The sequence below is a fragment of the Nematolebias whitei genome, chromosome 15 (assembly GCF_014905685.2).
Source record: "Nematolebias whitei isolate Nwh7 chromosome 15, NemWhi1, whole genome shotgun sequence".
NCBI classification, from domain to species: domain Eukaryota; kingdom Metazoa; phylum Chordata; class Actinopteri; order Cyprinodontiformes; family Rivulidae; genus Nematolebias; species Nematolebias whitei.
Window position 1 is genome coordinate 31,006,930 of NC_056512.1, and position 22,039 is coordinate 31,028,968.

At 39.2% G+C, this 22,039-nt stretch overlaps 1 protein-coding gene across 1 annotated transcript; it reads left to right on the forward strand.

The window, feature by feature from the left end:
* Positions 1 to 2,156: 2,156 nt before the first annotated feature.
* mosmoa (modulator of smoothened a) lies at positions 2,157 to 13,553 on the forward strand. The gene is made up of 3 exons (XM_037688545.1): positions 2,157 to 2,337; positions 7,701 to 7,913; positions 13,369 to 13,553. The coding sequence occupies exons 1-3, from the start codon at positions 2,157 to 2,159 to the stop codon at positions 13,551 to 13,553; spliced, it is 579 nt and encodes a 192-aa protein (XP_037544473.1).
* Positions 13,554 to 22,039: the final 8,486 nt, after the last annotated feature.

The following is a 22,039-nucleotide window of genomic DNA, read 5'->3' on the forward strand; positions in this document are numbered from 1 at the left end:
AGCCTGAACATGAGTCTGTTGTGAGCAGATGGGTATGAAGATAACAGCTTAAATAATTTTAAGAATAGATTTTAACTTGATCTGAAAACCAAATGCTGAAAAAAAACTATTCTGTTGGATGGGTTATGGCAGCTAAAGGCATGTAAATTGACTTTTTATTTCTCTTTTGTGAACTTCACATCCAAATATTTTCCATATTTACAGCAGATGTGCAGCAGAAGGTTTGTCCCAAAATATAAAAAAGTGTATTTTTGTGAGTTTCTTGTAAATCTCTGCATAGAAAGAGAAGGAAACATGAGACATTGAGCTGTCCCCAGCCCAAGAAAGTATTTCAGGAAAACCCTGAAATATGATGCAAACTTCCCTGAACATCATCAGTACACATTTACTGAGTATTTGTTAATTTCTATAGTAAGTATACAAATACAACTCCAGACAAACTAGCAGGAACTATCTCCTCAGGTATTAAAGGTGTTTGATTGACAATTATGTACGTTTTCTATTTATTCTTTTACTCATAATGTTTATTAATATTATTTTATTCTGTGACAAAACATTGAGGAGTCTCATCCTAAATTTATCTATTCAACCTTTGGTAAAGCAATGTTAAATCATTTAGAATGTTAATAGCTTGTGTATTGGAGGCTAATTAATTTAGTTTAATTCATTTTTAAAAGATTTTCACTTTTTTGACTAAATAAAGTCTGTTGACGTGGATTAAATCAGCCATGACGATGTTGTAACAGGAAGTATTTTAATGTGAAGTGGACTTCTGGTTCGGTAGTTTAGGGAATCTACACAGACATCGAAGATGTTTTGCTTCTTCAAGGAAAAAATGTGGCAGTAAGTTTTACTATCAAGGTCAAGATTTTCTTAATTCTGTTTCTGCATGCAAAGATGTTTTGTCTCATAGGTGTGGTTTTGGTACTCTGTCTAACTAAAACACTAGCAACACTTGACTAATAGGATTTTATATTTTCAGAACAGTTTCACTCATTTAATGCTTAAACTCACAAATCTTGACAGAGATCAGTAAATCTTAAAAATCTGATTGTGTTCTTGTTTGATTAAACAACAAGTGTTGTATTTCACGCCTGAAACTAAAAGAGCCCAGTTTGCTTATCTCACGGTGTGACCCTTTTATCACATCACATCTTACTCGACATCTTTGTTTTAACCGAACCGTTCTGCCCCTGCAGATAGAGTCCACCTTTCGTTTAAAGAGGGCTGTGGTCAGCAGGGACCTGAGCACTGAGCAGCACGGCACCGTTCTGCTTACTCGGATAGAAAGCCCCTTAAGTTTGGGCTCTAATTGAATGGGATGTCTCAGAGGAGGCAGTGCTGCGGGAGCACGGTGCTCTCAGCGCTGCCCTTTAAGCTCACACAGGTCTGCTCGTGACTCGCTTTGATCTAGGGATCCATTTGTCTCCTGATCAATGATAGAAAAGCATAGTGAAGCATGTAAACTTGCATTGTTGATCATCTTTAACCGAGCACTTAACAGAGAGAGAGAGGACAAACTGGATGGTTGGCACGGGTTTTTAGCTGAGGATGGATAGTTTGGACACATTTACAAAGAGCCTTTTGAAGCTGATGCGACTCTGTCCAATATCAGCGACGTAGGAAGCATTCAGTACCTGGCAACGTTGGTTTATTAATCACTTTCTACACACAAGTGTGCAAAGGAGGGAACAATTGTTGGCGAGTTGCATGACTGGGCCCACAAGAGACCACAGATGAATATGTAGCATTTAAAAGGAGCTGCTTTTCATGTAATTTCTGTAGTTTTGACACTGTGTGCTTGTTTGCTCAAAATTTTTCCACTTATTTTCTGCCAAATATTTGACTGTAAATAGTTAATGTTTTAATGTTAAATTTTCAAGTAATATTTTTGTTATGGTTTCGTAATGAAATTATTAAGAATAAAATTACTCCGAGCACATTTTGTCATGAATGTTCAGAGCTTCTTTGAAAGTCCTGCTGAAGTTGAGGGTGATTAAAGAGGCTGCAACTCTGACAGTGTTCAACTACACAAAAATTAAAGCCATACTTCAAATCTTTTCAAGCAATAATAATAATAATAACAATAATAATCAAAGCTGCAAGCAGCATTGAAGGCCCTCGCAGCAAAGCTCCGCTCTGGCCTTACGGCGACCATGGGAGCTCCAGCTACTCCACCCAGTCGCCATCGCCAACGCTCTCGTGCCTATCCTGCACTCGTTCACCAGGGTGCGCATTTGGCAAATCTTCGACATCACCTGAGACTGGGCGCTCCAGCAACGCCTCCCAGTCGCAGTCGTGAACGCGCTCATTCCATTCCCGCATACATCCACCAGGGTGCGCATATGACGAATTTTCAAAATCACCTTCTGCCCACATTGGTATGAGTCCAGCTGCAAGCCTTACAAGTTTGTCTGAAATCCAACCTTCCAGGCAGGAGTTATTTTGACTTCCTGTTTTGTGGCAAATGTTTGACGAGCATGTCCTTCATGCCTTTCAACATGTCATGTCAATAATGCAGGGGGCGCACTTGAGTCAAATGTTAAAGAACAATACCAATGTGTATACAAGTGTTCACTGATGTCTCACAAAAAAATCTGGTGCAGATCAGATGATGTATCCTTTAGATATAACTGGGGCTGCAACTAACGATTATTTATGTAATCGATTAATCTCCCGATTATTTTCTCGATTAATCGGTGAATCGGATTTAAAAAATGTTTTAATTTCCACCCCTTTATTCCAAAATTTAATATTTGACTGACATAGCAATTCGCTCAAAAACAGGTTGCTACTGGACTATTCTGTTAGTAAAATATTGAGTAATAAAAAATAAGTTAGTCAAATAGCTTAAAAAAATAAATGTACACAAAAATATAGATAAATGTATCTTTATACCTGCACAATATGTAGCTACTTTGTAAAATGTGTCCTTGAGGGAAGAGTGTAACCTGGATTAAAAGTGTGGATTATTGAAACCTGGATTAAAAGTGTGGATTATTGAAACCTGGATTAAAAGTGTGGATCATTGTAGTGAAGCCTTCGTCTTCAACCATCGACAGAGGCCTTGTGTCAGTGACGATCATGTTAAGGATGTTTTCAGTGAAGACAGCTGCTGCTGTGGTGTGCATGATGTCTGTCCATCATGAAGGCTGTCATTGTTTGTTGTTGTTTTCTGGAATGAGAGAGTTTATATGTATTATAGAATAATTTACAGCAACTCAAGAAATGCCTTGTTTCACTTACAGTGTTAGGTTAAGGCAAATAAGTAGTCCAAAGAGCAATTAAACACACACAAACACACAAAATACTTAATTACACACATTTGAGTAGATGTAATAAATTACTTTAATGCCAGTTTAAATGCAAATCATCCTGCCATACATGCAGTGTCTTCAGAATTTGCCAGCAAATTAAAAGTTGAAGCTTAATCATTAAATTATTATCTTCGTGTTAGATTTATTTATAAGTCACATTTAAACACTGCTTGTACCAATTAAATTAAATTAAAACTAACACACACACATTCTCTATCACTGTAACAAGCAGCAGCTTCAGCTACAGAGAGACTGAAGTTACGTTTTCTCAATTGGAAACAGAACAAATGTAGAATATTGTAGAGACTCACCTGCCAACACATGAGTTGGGAGTGAGATGAGTTGTATCTGCTGTTCAGCTGCTTCCTCCTCCTCATGACTTCGACATGTTTACGTTTATCAGCGTGGTGTTCCCGTGTCATGTCGTCACATTTTCAAAGCTGCATGTTGCGCAGTTTTTATCTTTGTGAAGTGCTCCCACACTTTGGAGGACTTGGGTTGAACAGTTTTCTCTGCGTCTGTCATTTGTAAAATGTATTTAATTTCCTTTGAAAACACCGTCTCTGCTCTGCTTCCACCTCCCCCCTCGCTCTGTTCAACTCGCGCTACAGAGTTTTTTTTTTTTTCAAACTTTATTCAGTCAGTCAGCATTGACAATGAACTGCAGGTGAACAAAACGGCTCCGCAGCGCCATGAAAGACGCATAATCGCGCAACACAACGAAACGATAATGAAATTCGTTGCCAACGCTTTTAATCATCGATTTTTATCGAATTTTATCAATTCATTGTTGCAGCCCTTGATATAACTCATGGAATAGTCTAGGGGGCGCACTGGAGTGAAATGTTAAACAACAATGCAATGTGTGTGGAAATGCTTACTGATGATGCACAATAAATGTGGTGCATATCGGATGATGTGATGTATCACTGAAATATAGCTGTTGGAATAATCTAGGGGGCGCACTGGAGTTATATTTTAAACCACAATATCAATGTGTCTAGGAGTGCTCACTGATAAAGCACCAAAAATCAGGTTCAAATTGAATGATGTATCACAGAGATAGAACTGTTGGAATAATCTAGAGGGTGCACTGGAGTCAGTTGTTAAACTACAAAACCAATGTGTGTCCAAGTTCTCACTGATGGCACAATAAATTTGGTACAGATTGGATGATGTATCACTGATATTTAACAGTTTGAATAATGTATTGGGCACATTTTGGTATTGTTGTTCAACATTTGACTAATGTGTGTAGAAATGCTCAAAGATGATGCACCGAAAATCTGGTGCAGATCAGATGATGTATCACGGAGATATAACTGTTGGAATAATCTAGGGGGTGCACTAGAGTTATATGTTAAACCACAATATCAATGTGTCTAGAAGTGCTCACTGATAAAGCACCAAAAATCAGTTTCAAATTGGATGATGTATCACTGAGATAGAACTCTTGGAATAATCTAGAGGGCACACTGGAGTCAATTGTTAAACCACAAAACCCAGTGTTTCCCCTACCATTATACAGAAAACAAAACAAAACTGAGCACCCTGCCTACCAAACTGAACTTGCCCCTCCCACCCCCACCCGACACTGACATATCACTAAGGTAGCAGCGCAAAATACAGGCTCTCTAGCTAAAAAGCCAAAGGCAGCACTCACGTTGCCTCTTCCCTCATGTTGAACGCCCCCTGTCCCCGTTCAAAAACTGTTAGTACAAGCTGCGCTCAGACATGTCTCCATCCCCCCATCAGCCAAAAACATGGATGAGATGAGCACCCCGCCATGGCAAGCTAACTAGGGGAAACACTGAAACCAATGTGTGTCCAAGTTCTCAATGATGACACACAATAAATCTGGTACAGATCAGATGATGTATCACTGATATCTAACAGTTCGAAAAATGTATTGGGCGAACTTTAGTCAAATGTTTAACAACAATACCAATGTGTGTAGAAATGCTCACCGATGAAGCACAATAAATCTGGTGCAGATCGTACTGTATGATGTATCACTGAGCTATAACTGTAGGAATAATGTAGGTGGCGCTGTGGAGGCTATTGGCCACTTATCATGGATATCTGTTCAAGGGGTGAATAATGATCGATCATATTGATTTTGGTACACCTCGGCTCAAATCTGTGCAATTTAGAGCCAAACGTATTGCAACGGCGTCACTTCTTAATTCACCATGCCGCCACGCCCACATCCTCCAGCAAAAACGGTTTGCGCTTTAAAGCAAGTCAGACCAACTTGTTAAATGTCTTCTAACATAGGAGCATCCTGATTAGGTCAAGGATGTCAGGGAGTGAGCTGTCCAAGTAAAAAAAAAAGTGACTTCCTGTTTTGAGGGCATGGGGCTTTGATAACCTCAGAATATGATGAGAGGATCGTCGGGCATCCAACAGGGTTGAGTCATGCCAAGTTTGGTGCAATTCGGTCTTTTAATGTGAAAGTTATAACGTTTGGAAATTGTTGGCGTGAAGCGCAACTTTGACGTCTGGCCACACCCGTTTAGCATATACGAAAACACAAGCTTTTGATAGTTGTTACTCCCCAGTGTGTTAAGGGCATGTGAACCAAGTTTGAAAGCAATCCTTCAAAATTCCTAGGAGGAGTTTGTTAAAATTTGCCATGTATGAAAACTGAAAAACGCCCAAAAATGATAATTTGAACCAAAATGGCTGACTTCCTGTTGAGTTTGGACCAGGGCTCCAAGAGACTTTTTCATAGGTCCTGAGAAGATACAGATTTTTGCTGAGTTTCAGAATTATCACTCATAAATTGGCTTGGGGCTGAGGTTTTAAAATATTCTAGGGGGCGCTGTGGAGGCTATTGGCCACTTATCATGGATTCCTGTTCGAGGAGTGGATAATGATCGATCGTACTGATTTTGGTGCACCTTGGCTCAAATCTGTGGAATTTAGAGCTAAACATATGGCAACGGCGTTACGTCTTACTTTGCCACGTCGCTCCGCTCACATGCTCCACCCAAAACTATCGGTGTTGGAAAGCAAGTTACACCAACATGTCTTCAGTCACTGGACACACTATCATGCTGATTACGTCACAGGGGTCAGATAAGGACCGTTCAACGTAAAACTTTACACTTCCTGTTGTCAGGGGTGTGACTTAAGTGATGTCATGATTTGACCATTCAGCCTTGCAGGGGACCGAACGTGGATCCATCACTGAAGGTTTGATGTCTCAAACAGTTTTCTTATAGGAGCTATTAGCATTTCATTTTTCATGGTGAGATGTCACACATTGAGGTCTGGCCCTGCCCCTTCAGCATGCTCCAAAACGCACCGTTTAGATAACTTTTCGTCTCCCATGCCTTTTGACCAAAATGGCCAAGTTAGAAACCATTGCACGAAATCCCTAGGAGGATTTTGTTCAAATGCAGAGGCTGTAAACCACCAAAAAGGTGTGAAAATTGGGAAGGCATTCCAAAATGGCCACCTTCCTGTTTATTGTACAACGTTGGTCCCAGAGGATTTTCTGTGCATCTTGGGGAATTGGACAAGTGTACTAAATTTCATGCTTCTACAACAAACTAAGAGTAATGCAGAGAGTATTTTGAAAATTTCCAGGTGTCGCTCTTGAGTCATTTCTGTTTCGATTTTTACGACACCCTTAAAATAGTTCATTTTTCTTCAGTCTTGATGCATCCTCCAAATTTGGTGAGTTTTGGGATATGTTGAGGCCCCCGAAAGGCCAATTTGAAGGAAAAATTGCTCGGGCCTAATGAACTGAACGATTACAATAGACCTTCGCAGCGCTTTGCTGCTCGGGCCTAATAAATGCTATGTGTTGTCACCATTGTATGTTCCCATACAATGGCGAAATTAGCTCTTTGCATTTAACCCATCGTGTCTGAGATACACCCGGGTGGATCAGTGGGCAGCTGAAAGTGGGACTTTGTGGAAAAGTGATGAGCTAATATTAGCTTACCCGCAGTCTATTTTTTTAATAAAAAATATAAAGTGTAATTGTTGAGCTAACTTCTAGTCCAAGCAGAGCTAAAATCAAAATGGATCGCTTCCACCTTAAAACTGTGCAAATTTTAAAAGTTTATATTTCCAAACTTTTATATGACTTTGTTTCACACCACACAGTTATTTTTGTAGACTTTTTTTCTATGGTCTTTGCTAGCACAAATAGAAATAGCAGCTAGCAGGTCCTGTGCAGCCTGGGGCAGGAATATCTGTATTTTTAGTGGAATACCCTTTCTACAGAATGCCACTTTAAATGATCTGAACTGTCCCTTAAAGGGCTTTAGCAACAAGTGAACTATTTTTTGTTTTACTTCATGATTTTTAATATAAATGATGAATGAAAGTAAAATGGCAGCTCATCTTGCTTTCGTCTCGTCTTCACAGGCGCCCTTACTGTTGGTCTCGTTCGACAATGTCAGACCATCCACGGACGGGATCGGACTTGCATCCCACCACGGCTGCCTCCCGAGTGGGTCACCACGCTTTTCTTCATCATCATGGGCATCATTTCCCTCACGGTCACCTGTGGACTTCTCGTGGCATCACATTGGCGCCGAGAGGCCACCAAATATGCCCGCTGGATCGCCTTCACTGGCAGTAAGTAAAGAAGACCTTGACATTTACTTTGAGTGGAAGAGCTGTCCTCACTGTCAGCACATTTCTTACTTTCTTGTCCTTCACAGTCCCAACATGACTTAATGAAAACCTTTTTATAGTAGGTGAGAAGAAAAGGAGAAAGGCTTAAATAGGTTCAGTGTGAGGATAAATGCCACCTAGCTCAGTTTGTGTGTAAATAGGTTCATTATGCTCCTCATGCCCCCTTAAGCTGATTTATGGTCTAATGCACTTTCTTTGGTATACGAGTGGGTGGTTTATGTGTCATTCTCTAGTGTTTAATGTCCCTCTTTACCTTGAAAAATACAGTTTACTTTTTTTGTAAATGCCCGTCAACAGTAAACCACATCCATTTTGTAAGTTGTACCCAAGCTGGTGTTCTGAAGATGTGTGGGCCCGTGGCGTTTGACTGGGTCAGCTAACAGCCCTGAGCACGCTCACACAGATGGAGCGGCGGTATGCTGGAGGCACAATGGTTGTATTATTGATAGAAAGCTGGAAGCATTTTTCAGACAGCTGACACAAAAAGGGGAAAAAATGGGCTATAGGTTTTCACCAACAGTTATTTTTTTCCTCTTTGCTCCCGTTTGTTTTTCTGGTCTCGCACAGTTTTGTAGTTTTTGTAACGCTTCCTAATCAGCTGATGAATCACCTCGTGTTCAGAATCCCAAACAACTCCACAGACCTGATCTCCATTAGGCTAAAGCAGACAAAGTTGACTCATTGTTTTGCAATCACACCTAAAAGGGAAAAAAAAGAAGGTTCCTATGACAACTGTGAGCAACTTATCCTTTTGTCAAGTGTCTACTCGCCATTTTCAACCTGGGCTATTTTTAGTTTGCATAGAGATTTATATAAACTGATTATCACTGTAGTTTTACTTTAAAAACCCATATTCTAGGATTCATGTGCATGTTAGTTTGACAGATATACAGTTCATGAATGGAAATATGGATCATCAGTACGGTGACGGTGTTTTGTACTTGGGTTGTGCCCACCAAGTCTTTAAAACCGTAGACCAGAGGTCACTAATAGGCGGACCTCGGTCCGAATCCGGAACTAGTGATGGTTCTGTCTGGACCTGTGCCCAATCTGATAAATTCATGAAAATAAATAATTTTCATGGAGCATTTTTCCAGCGATAGACAGCTTAGGTGCAGAGCTGCAGGAGGTGTGTTTTGGAGGTTCACTCTACTTCAGGTATTAGGGTAACAGCGTCACTCAGTTAATGAGCCAATCAAATCTTGTGTTTTTCCTGCACTGCTGGTGCAGCGAGCTCTCACCCGAGACGAGCTGAGAAGGAGGAAAGAAGAAGAGTCAGCATGTCGTGCTCCAAAATAAGAAAAGTTTATGCTGAAAACCACTGTTTTAAAGATGAATGGACAGAAAAATTAATGTTCTTTCTTCCGGCAGGCAGTTCAAAACCTGTTTGTCTCATATGCTCTGAAACGGTCGCATTAATTAAAAGTGGCAACGTGAAGCGCTCTTCATCTCTTTTGTGCAACGGTATCTGCTGAAGTCCGAGCAGTTAACTGAACTGCAAGCCCCGTATGAAAGATCCACCCTCCTCATCACAAGTACTTTTACAGCCCAGCAGCGTGCAGAATGTTAACTCAAGGCATCGTGGGTTTTGGGGCAACATAACAAAACATTTAGTGATGGGACAGTCCTGAAGGAGTGCTTAAATGCTGTTGTTGAGACATTTAACAAAAAGACGAGATGTGTAGAAAAAAATTAAACAAATCCCGATGTCAGCTTCAACAGCAAGCAGAAAATCAGAAGTATTAGCAGATGTTCTGGCACAGCTGCTGCTCAGAGTCATCGATGAGTCTGCTGATGCTCAGCTTCCTACATGAGAATGGCTCTGACTCCATTCCAACCAGGATTTAAATCCATGGCAGGACAATTCCATGTCCATTTCTCTCATTAATAAAGATAAAATAAAGAATAATCAAAAGAAAAAAGGTGTTGTTAAAAGCTCTGTTTTCAGTTTTTTTTTTCCCTAAAAGAGACATTTTTATTTATTGATTTCTGAAGATGCTGGACCTTTTATTAGGAGCAACTTTTAGTAACTGGGCCTCAGCAAGTTTTAATTGAATACCCCTGCTGTAGACTGTATTAGTGCCTTAAAAATACAGAAAACTTTAAATGGGGAAGCGCTTCAGTGCAGTTGACTACACATAGACTCACTCATCAAGAAATAAAAAGATTTTTTCACAAACTGCTCTAATAAACCATTAGAATCATGGATTTAAAGTGCATACTTTGTGTCTGTTAGTTTTTGTTGTTGTTTTCTTAAAAACTAACTGTATTTTGCCAAACTGTAGGCTAAATGTGCCATTAAACATTTTTCATTTAGTCTGTGTAACTACAAGCTTTTGTTATTATTTGATGGGGAAATAACCCACATGATGTCGTGTTTTCCTTAGAATAACATTATTGTGTTAAATAATGACATTTACATTGTGATTTAGCTCTTCCAGACAGAGTATAATAAGAAATGGTCATCTATGAGAGCAAATAGAAAAAAGTTATTTCATCTGCCAGTGTTTAAGAGGCTAAGATTTACAGTAAATACTTGCTGCCACAGATATGTGATTCTATAGTAACCGTTTCTTTTTATCACCACACCGCGTTGTGTAAGTGGCCTCAGCCGCACCACAAGTTTGTCATAATATCAGCAAAGAAAACAGAAGGAAACTGCCATTTTAATCAGTAGCAGCTTTGCTATTTAATCCCTGGAAACGTACTTCCTGAAGTTTGTTGCGACTTCTTCTTGGTTTTACTCCTCATGGCCTCTGCGTCGCTCTGCTGGTGTTGACCCACCGTACTGATGTTGAGCAGAACATCACAGTTATTGGGAGACATGTCCATCGTGAATAATTGATTCTCCTCCTGATGTGGTCAACGCTCACCTAATTAATCCCACTGGGATTGATGCAGGTTTCACAGCGCGCCGATCTGTGCATTTACTTCTACCTGTGGAATTGGATCAGATAAATAAAAGCAGCTAACTCTTTAATATGCGTTGACTTTGAAGGAGTTTTGGAAATCCGAGTTATTACATGTACCGGTACATTCTTGCGTGACTTACTTCACTGTCAACAAAAACTAAGTAATTGTATTTATTATAAATGTATTGTATGGGTATGTTTAAAGAATACTCCCCAAAACTTTGTATTTTTCTCTTGTTCTTCTCTCTTTTTTATTTGTATTTTTTTAACACAAATACAAATCTTGTAAAGATCGTTACACAACGTTTTCTGTACATGAGCAAACTTGTGGCTTTATTTTCCAGAATGACAACACTTCATTTTCAGTTTCACACTCTAGAAATCATGCAAATTCTAATTTATAAGCTTTATAATGGTCATAAATTATGCTCATAGATGGATCAACAAATTATTCCTCTCGTTTGACCTGTTGTGTAAAGCTCCAACATTATTAGCTAATATCTTTGACATCATTTATTAATTTATGTTTTGCTCCTTATAGAGAAGTGTATCAAATCAGCCTGAGGTGGTTTAAAAAGCTTGCTTATAGTTTATGTAGAAATCCTTACTCAAATGTTTGGAACAATTTCAAACATTTTTTTAAATCTCAGAGTTAGTTCTTAATAATATACTGATCCAGTCTGATTTTTAAAAATAATTTTTACAACATTAAAAACTTCCAAACTTGAATTTGTTAGCAATTAGCTAAAAATGTTTTCCCTATGATGAAGAATGGTTCCTAGTGTTATAAGAGAGATGGATTATTTAAATTTTTTAATGGATTACAACAAAAAGGGAAAATATTAAAGAGACATAATGAGCGATCTGTGAGGAAAAAGTTGTGGAAATACGTTACTGTAAAGCTGTTGCACGTTGAAGCTGTTCAGGGACAAACTGAGCGTCAGCTTGTGTTCTGTCTGTCACACCTTCAGTCAAAAACACATCTGCACCGACCACATGTGTTTGTACTGTAAATATTTTTACACACATTTTAGGCACAGTCGCTGTACAGTGTCCATCATTTGGGTAAAACTTCTTGAAAGGATTTAAGGTTCAGTTAAATACGTCACAAAATGTTAACAAGTACAAGAAAAGTCTATTCTTTTAAGTCTCATAAGTCCTCTTCATTATTCTTTATTTTGAAGATAAAATAGCTATTATTCTCAGCATTCTCAACTATTTTAACTTCATTAGGACCACGAGTTATTCCATACACCAGGAAACATTTTCTTTTTCTGTTCAAATTGTCATTTTGAAACGCATAATGTTGCAATAACAAAAATAATATTTCGTCAAACAGCACAATTATTGTATTTCATTTTTGGTATGATCAATAGCATATTTAAATATAATTATGTATCTGTTCAGGATATTTGCTGTTGTAATAAAAAATTAATTTATATAAAAATAGTAAAAGGATACAGAATGCCTTTTATAAAATAATTTAATCAGAATAGCTCATTTATTTGGGCATCTGCTGTGTATTTTCAAAGTAAGATCTTCAGAGATATTTTGGGGAAAATAAAATACAGATGATTATTTAAACACGCCGAAGAGTTCATTATTCTTGTGCACTGTCCTACATGGAATACAAAAAGTATCATTGTTTTTTTTTTCTATTTTAACGATTAAGTGAAATGAATTTCGTGGAGAAAATACAATCAGCGGTCTAACCAGCGTTTGCATTTGTCAGCCGCAGTAAAAACTGTTAAATTGAACTAGCAGGAAATTAATACCAAGCATTTTGTGCCAAGTGCACTTGGCGAATGCGTACATTTTGCCATGGCAACACAATACGTGCAGTCTGCCTGGACATAATTCATCTGCTTTGTGTGCCATGATGCATGCAGTTGGTTTCCTTAGCTGAAAATCTACACAGATGTACAATTTGATCCTCAGGAAAGGGATTGGTTGATCTTTAGTTCAGATTTTAAAATCTATCATTGACTCGGATCATCAATGAAATGTAACTGACTTTGTCTCCACTTTTTACCCCTTGATTCTTTAAAGGTTTAGCATTTTAAAGAATGTTTGTTCAATCCTTCTGTCTGGCATTTAAAAGTTCTGTTAAAACTTGTTTTTCTATTTGTTATTTTGTCAGTATTAATGGGTCAGTGATGCCTTTTTAAATATGGTTTAAATCCCCACATTATGAACACAAACTCCAGGTTGAAACCAACTACAGTAATCTTTGTAACATTTTAAAGTATATTGTTTTACACAGAAAACAGAATGGAAAAATTAAAACTACTCGCCGCTTTTTCTAACAACCCCTGTAACAAGTGAAATGAACAATAGCCTTACGGTAGTAATTGCAAAAAGACTTTTAGGGAACTTTGACCTGTTTATGCCAAGACAGCCTAGGGTTTAAAAAGAAAAGTGTTTTTTTTTTGTTTCAAAATATTCAGTGTATTAATTTGCTTCTGCTTCTCTCTCCCCTCCAGTGATCCTGTTCTGCATGGCAGCGCTCATCTTCCCAATAGGCTTCTATATCAACGAGGTGGGAGGTCAGCCGTACAAGCTGCCCAACAACACGGTGGTCGGCTCGTCGTACGTGCTCTTCGTCCTCTCCATCTTCTTCACCATAGTTGGACTGCTGTTTGCAGGGAAAGTTTGTCTCCCGGGCTGAGGACTGCACCATGCCAGCCTCTGGACTAACACAAGAGGCTCTGAAAGTTTTCTGGGATTCACAGAATCAAACAAACTATACTGAAAATGATAAACAACTAACTTTGTCCCAGCGCCTGAAATCAGGAAAGACCCCTGCTTATGCGTCAAAGGGACCGCAGCACCGTGGAGAACCTAAACACTAAAAGACAAACCCCCCCCCAACAAATCACAAACCGATAAAACGGGACACGGGGACAACGAGAGGGGAGGAGTGTGGCGGAGGGAAGCTGAGGCCTTCGCTGCACCCTGCCGCTGCTGATTTCAGATACGACCGTCTCCTCTGTTGTTCTGCTGAAAGGGGGGCGGGGGGTGCTTAATTTGCCGCTGTCATGGCAACCGCAGCCACAATGCTGGCTCACATTTCTTGAGGACCACTGCAGCCACTCCTCGACTTGATTTCCAGTCACCCTCAGCACTCGTCTGCTTCGTCACGACCGCTCCAGTTGCTATTTATGGCTTCTTTCTGCTATTTTCAGTTTTCTCTTTTTGTACAATTTCCTCTTTTTTCTTCCATGCCTGTCGCCTCGCGACCGAAGTAGCGTCGGCGTTATTGAGGTTCGCTGTACTGAACCCTTGAACAGGGGCTTGGCTTGAGAGCAGGTCGTGTTTTTGTCTGCCGTATCTCACAGCCCCAGGTGTGTAGCTGAGAGCAGCTGCAGATCCAGCTGTTTTGGCGCACAGCTGTGGATGAGAGCTAGGTGCAGGTGTGCTTCCTCTTTATCTTCTCCAGTTGAAACGTAGGAGTGGCGAGGGGTGACCTCTCCCGCAAAACGAGGAAGGAGAATGCCACTCCATGCGTAGTTATTTATACAGACAGCAACAAAGTATTAGTGAAGGCAGCTCAGCTAAATTCAACATGCTGACGCCCATCCCTACTGTGAATCTAGAAAATAACCATTTGAACATAAACTCCTCTCCTGTATTTGCTTAAGTCTAGCCATGCAGCCATTAGAAAGTATCCTCTAAAGTTAAACACCGCTGCACATGCTTTGGACAGTATTGACTTCATGAAAAATAAAACGACATACAGTATGGTGTGGAAATACACACGAATGTGGACAATCCGTGGTATTCTCTAAAGTTTGAAAGGGAAAAAGTGAGCCAGGAACAGTTTTTATTTGGTCGTTTATACAGTGACGGCACTGGGACTGCAGGTCAGGTCCATGCATGGCACTGTGCCACGGGATGCTGCTCCAGAGGACTGGGAATGTAACACACACATACACACACACCATTATGTATTTTCATAGTTGTTTAAAGAACATCTTGCAATTAAAGCTCCTAAAGCCACCAATAGATGTTTAGCAAAGTATAGATTAGCAGACTTGTTATGAATTAAGATTTCTCTACTAGTAGTCATCAGTATGTTGAGACGATCTGACTCTTCTTGTCTTAATTCATACTCTTTGAGTGATTACAGGAGATAAGAAGAAAATGTCTCACATGCAGGTCTGAAACTTTCTATACATTTTCACAAGAGGTTTTTCTAGCGCTGGTTATAAATAGATTTGTTGTGCAGACTTTACCCAGCTGGCAGCATCTGAAAATGAGAGTAGAACAAGTAGAAAAAGCAGGAGAAGCAATCGTATGTTTAAAAAAAAATGGAAGCAAAAACACACTTTTTATTGACTATACATCGCCTTCTGTCTCGTGTGTGCACTGTCCATACCTACATTTAAAGTAGTTCTGTTTCCACGTCTCGTTTGGAAAAGATATTGGTTATTCTGGTCTTTTCACTTCTCACTTATGTGAAACTGCTTCAGTTAGCTGCAGGGCATGAAGTGAATATTTTAGGTCACATTTGATCAAATTTGCACAAAATGGCAGTTCAGCTCGCTGCATTTATTGCCACCTGAAAACATTTGCATCTCTGGGGGAAACAAATCACCAGACTTCATATTCTCTGCTAAATCTTGAAGGTTATCTCAGTCCTGACCACAGCTGACATCATCTTTGATGTACCCTGAAGGCCACGTTAGGCTGAGAGGCAACGCATGTTTTTTACATTCACCGACTGCGAGAACGATGCATCACTGTTAACTCCTAACACTTCTATTTTCCCACCAGTTCCTGTTGGTTGACATGAACCGTACAGTTTGAAATCTTTTGCTTTGCCCAGATTAAGATTCGGGCACACAAAGTCTTCCATCTGTGAAATTAGACCAGAATATAAACATTAAAGACCTATCTGCAGGTTACACAGAGCCAGTCTTTAATAAAACAGTTCTTCATGCTCACAAAGCATTTCATGATGTTAATATTTATAATTTACTATCATTAACAAGCAGTAGATTGGTAGTTATAAGTATTTTTTCCCTTCCAGTCGACCTATCACTGGTCCACATATTTCTAGACATCCTTTTTATACTCAACCGTACGGGATCATAGAAGCTACTGACACTCAGATCTCTCATGGAATGTGTGTGTGTGTTGAAACATTCCCAGTCGCTCTGTTCAAGAAAAATGTTCTTCTATTTTAGTTTCCTGCTTGGCTTCTCTTCCTCTCGGTCTGACGATGTATACAGCCGATCTATACATTCTGCCTCGGTTGGTTTCGTATTGTGCCATGGCCTGTTTTTGTTTAATAATGTACAGATGACACAAAAAGGCAGGATTTCTGTATTAGGAAGCACTGTGCATTCAACAGTATAGGTAACAGACATAGAAGCACCACAAATGTATAAAAAAAGAGAACTTCTTACCTCATTGTTTTTTGTTTCTGCTATTATTTTCTAATGGTGGCAGCGTGTGTGCCCTCTGATTTGTCTCCTGCCTTGATCGGATGTCTACACATTAAAGCCTATGATCATTGGAAATTATTTATCACTGAATAAAAAGACTAAAAATGAGGGCGTGTGACTGACGCAGTCTGGTTTTTGCTTATTTCATTAATTCAAAACAAGCATCGCACAGCTGGAATATTTTTTTCCACCTCTTTTAGGTTGGTTGGTTCTCTAACTATCTTTCAGATCGGAGGCAGTGTGTTCAATATAATGGTATTTCCTCCAGTTATGTAACAGTTAACAATGGTGTACCACAAGGATCAGTCTTAGGACACACCATCTTTACAATCTACATAGGTAATGTAGGTCCGAGCATCCCTGATTCATCCTTACACTTCTACGCTGATGACACATTTGTTTCCTGTCAAGCTACAACAGTTGCTAAGGTTTTCCAGCTTTCGCAATCCACTTTCGACATCATCCAGTGAGTTTTGTTCCGTCTCAAACTTGTCCTAAATGCAGACAAAACCAAAGGGATGTTTTTTTCAAACAGGAAGCCAACCCTAACAGTTCTTCCTCTGATTTTAGCCTCAAATGGTGTCCCTATTGAGATTGTCGATTCCTACAAATATTTGGGTATCTTGGTCGACTCACATCTCTCTTTTAAGCTTCACATGGAAAATTTGGTAAAGAAACAAAGTAAAACTGGGTTTCTTTTTCAGAAACAGATCCTGTCCAACTCTGAATGCTAGGAAATGACTTGTATCTGTGACTTTCCTTCCCTCCATTGACTACGGTGACATTATTTACATGAGCGCTCCTACAAGCACCCTGCAGATGTTGGATGCTGTCTATCACGTTGCACTAAGATTCATAACTGGCTGTAACTACCGTACCCACCACTGCACCCTGTATTCACTGGTTAACTGGACATCATTAACTTCACGCAGACTCTCTCACTGGTACATTTTCATCTTTAAATCACTTCTTGGTCTGTTGCCTTCATACATCTCCTCCTACGTCTCTGCGTGAGTGCAGCTACAACGTGCACTCTCAGGACATTATTACCTGCAGTATTCCCTCAGTGAGGACTGAACTAGGCAAAAGGGCCTTCTCCTACTCCTCTTCTGTTTCTTGGAATATCTTGTAAAAAGATCTGAAGCTCTCGACCTTGACCTCTCTAAGTGGTTTTAAACATTTGTTAAGTTCCTGGCAAGAACCACTGCAGACATGTTCCTGTTTTTAGGTTTCTACACTGCCTTGTATTCTAGCTGTTCTTTTGCTGTTTCCCTTTTAATTATCGTTTTGTATTCAATTGTTAAAGAAATGTTTTTTTTTAATTTGTATGAATCATTTGTGATTGTCTATTGTTGTCATTGTATCCACTGTTGTCATCACTCTGTTAAGTTCAGGTCTCTGGTAAATGAGTCCTCGTGGCTCAATGGGACTAACCTGTTTAAATAAAGGTTGAATGAACAAAATCAAGAATAAATCAGATGCAAACGTGCAGCAACTCAAGAGGAAAACGCTCCTTCAGTGCATCGATTGAACCTCGCAAACAGCCAAACGTCTTGCGCTGCAGTTGCTAAATTACAAGTTCAGATTTACTCTTTGAGCATTCAGGGGTGCTGTTTTACTGTCAGTTCACCTTCAGAGTCCTTCATATCTATGATCTACGTTCCAGTTAAAACAGGTTCATTAGGTTTTCCTTTAGCTTCATATCTAACACAGAAGACATTCATCTGTCTCAGTCAGCTGGATATCAGTTATAAGATATGCAACAAATGCACTCTCTGTTGGCTTTGGTAGATCTCCAAGTTGATTTATTACAGCAATAAAACAATCATCACACACCTTGTGGCAACTTTTGGCAATACTACTCCCAGGGTTAGTTTTTCAGGATCATCACTGACGTCGTCGTGAGGTTTGCAGCTGAACTGCCTACAGTCAGTAAGTCATGCACTTCACTTATACACAGTTTCTACGCTTGCGTTTTTGTTTCCTGAGGAGAGATTGATTTTCCTCTTAAAGCAGAGCACCATTGAAAGTCAGGATGCAGGTTTGTCACATTTTGCACAAATGAGCATAAAATCCAAACATTGTTTAATTTTTAGCCATAAATGGCTCATTTTTTGTGTTTTATCATCCATTCAGTAGGACAGGGTTCCTCCATTTTCTGGTTGTTTTCTCCTTGTTGCTGTGCAGCTGAAGATAAGGTGGGACCTTCAATAGACCTGCACCATCATAAAAAACTCAAAAGCTTATGTTGTGTTTCCTGGCAGGTTTTCAGAAGGACACAGGCATTTATCTCAGTGAATCACACATGTCCACTCCTCTCGGAGCTCTTGGGACTTTAGTGGACCTTCTTAAAATAATTATTTGATTCCATCAGCCTTAAGACTTCACACATGAGCCAAACTTTGTTCATTAAATTAATTTAATTGTTCACAGCCAGAGTTACTTTACCAGAGATTTAGATGTTTTTTCTTGGTTTATAGAGCCAGCTGCTGATTGTGCTTCTGGAGATGTTAAACACATCAAGTAATCCAAGATATTTACTACAATACTTACCGGTACATCTGTTCCTGTGGTACTTTCAACCTGAGGCTGAGATCTATCTCCACAGAGATCGCCTTATGGGTCCTGGGAATCGATTGTAAGAGGCAGATGAATGAGATTTTCGTGTTTCGTCACAGGCAGCAGAAGCTAGCTGCTTTGAGCTAAATATTAAAGCCAAGTCGACCAATGTGAAGCAGAAAGAGCCAGAATTTATCCTTCAGATGTATCATACACTAAATGACCTGACAGCAAAAAGACAAGTATTGGTTTTTGTAGCAATTAGATCTCTGGGTTGATACAAAAATTCACCAGCTGAAAGAACGATTACAAATTCCTTAGAAAGAACACAATGTTTTATTGCCGTGATTTATTTATTTGGCTGTCTGGGTCATGCCCCCCCCCCCCCCCCTTTTTTTTTAAAGAGATGTACTTTTTTTCTGGACTCCAATATTCCCAGGGCAGGCCCTGGAATATGTTTTTAAACACAACTTGTACAACAAATGCATAAATAAAAAAGGTTCAAGTGTTTTATGAAAGTTACTAGTTTGATCAGTTATATTAAATGTTTTGAGTCATTCCTGCTGATATAAATGTGTATATTTCTTTTAATTTATGAATTCTTTATTTTGTAACTTTTTCACATTTAATTCAAGAAAACTGTTTTATGGTAAAAGTTTAATTGTCATGTCAAGAGACACCTCTCCTAACTGTGATGGCATTTTTTCTCTGCTGGGCAGCTTTATGTCTCTGTCCTGATTTCTATGCTATACTGAATTCACAATGGTTCCACTCATGCTCAACACCACAAATTACATGATATTTCATTATATCATATATCTATAGTCATAATATTCACTATTTCTTATAACCTGGGGTTTAAGTCACTTGACATGTTGCCTCCTTTTCTTTGTTGGCTGTAACAAATTGGGGGCTCGTCCGGGATCAGCAGACAAAAGAGCAGCCAGGTCATCCCAAAATAACCCCATTTTATGAGTTACTTTGATTGAATACAGCTTAGTGACAAAAAGCTGCATTATGACTAACAATTAATTGGTTTGGTATGCTCTTCCTTTGCCTTCTTGTAATGAAAGACGATCAGGATAATTTAGCCGAGTGAAGCAGGCTTATTGAAATAAATCCTTTTTTAACTCCTGTTCACTGCAGCGCTCACCAATAGGTGCTTTAAGATGACATAAGTTGAGTGGGCGAATGAAGTGGTGAAATTTTTTAGCTTATGTTACAGTTCTTTCTCCTGTATTTCATAACCTCCATCTGAAGGTGTGCGTGTGTGAACCTTCATTCCTTTCACAAACATTTATATGTTATAGTTTGGTGCCGCTTTGCTTGGTTAAATAGATGATGGTGTCGACTCTCTGTCAAGTGCAGTAATATGGAAATATGGCTGCCATCTGTTCATGAGAGGCTGCCCTTTGTGCACCACCTGAAAAGACCAACCTTTTAATGATGGTGTTATCTGTCAATCTGTCTATCCCAATACATGGGAGGGAAATTTGTTGATCAAACCTACAAATGCACAAAATTGTTTATAGAAAGTCAGAACAATCTCTTTAGGTTCAGATGAACAGTTAGTCTATAATGGGACACGTTTGAGGAGGTTCATAGGTGAGCTTTTTTAAGTCATGTTGTTGCCCGAGTGTGTCAGCAAATTATCTCATGAACCACTTAAAGAAACTCAGAAAGTCTAGACATGATTAATGTTAGGCGTTAACCTAATTTAAAATGGCCGCCTAGCTAAATGAAAACTTTAGGTCATTGACATGTTGGAATGAGGACCTCCAGCCAAGTCTGACATCCTGAACATTTTTTATGAGGGATTTCTTTCTATTTTCCTCTATTCAGATTTCCTTTAACTCCCACCAGTCTCCCAATCTCTGCTGCTGAAAATACCCCCACAGCATGATGCTACCCTCACCATGCTTCACTGATGGGCATGTGATATGTGGTGCCTGGTTTTCTTCAGACATAACTGAGATCAAACACTTCAGTCTTGGTTTCATGATCTTATTGATGACACGTGCCCAGTGATATGTCACGCACCACTGGGCACTTTTAAGTGGTTATACTGAAATTCCCAAACTTTTCTAGTGGGTATACGCCATATACCAGCATATCACATGGACTGGAACTTTCATCAGAGAACCTGCTTCTTTACATTGAGACTTTCAGTCAGAGCTGGAGAGATAAAATGGTGCTCAGCCATTTAAAAGATTAAAAACAAATAAGATCATCAAATCAGTTTTAAAGAATAATTTAGACTTGTTTGCAGTAAGCTGCTTCATTAACCCCAGCATCTGTAGACAAATTAGCCTCACTAGGCAGTTAAAGTGCCATTTCCAACCTTTATTTAAAGTGACACAGTGTTTTGTGGACTCAGTGGTGTTTTGCTTTGGTTAAATTTAGCTGCATTCCGTTTCGATTGATCTGTAAGTGGGCGATGGGTGTCCAGCTGGCAATCCCAGGTGTCTATCTGCTGATCGACAGCATCACAACTTACAGCAAACCTGCTGCTGCTAAGGAAAGAAAAACTGACAGGAGAATAGAATGGGCGATTTGTGGAGAGTTTAGAGAACAAGGTTATGGATTACGAATTTGTTATTTTAAACCTAGGGGCACCACTTCCGATTATTATTATTTTTTGTTGTTGTTGAGGAAATTGAATTATTAATACTTATAATTTAATCAGCCTCAATCAAATAACCTAAGAAACGTGAATTCTTTCCTTGGATTAAAATCAATTTTTATAAATAAACATGTACACCGATTCAAGTTGTAAGATGTTTTTGTGACGTTTAATTTCCATATGTGTATACAACAACAGCAATATTGTGATTTGAATAACGGAAATACAGTAAGATTATGGAAAAGTAAATTTAGCTTTGAGGCAGAATATGATGGGGGTTTATTATGTGTTGAAGGGACACTGTGGGTTAGTGGAAGTTCGCAAATAAATGACTTTAAGGGGCTTTCAAAATAAAATAAGATAAAACAACATGGGACACCAAAAGCCAGCCAGAAGTAAAACAGTTTGGTCGTACTGGGAGGTGACCATCAATCAGCTGCTAAGATACCAGAGAAACCTCAGATGTTCTGGTGACTCAGAGGTAGAGGATCCTCCACAACACCTGTTATCGGATGGAGGAAC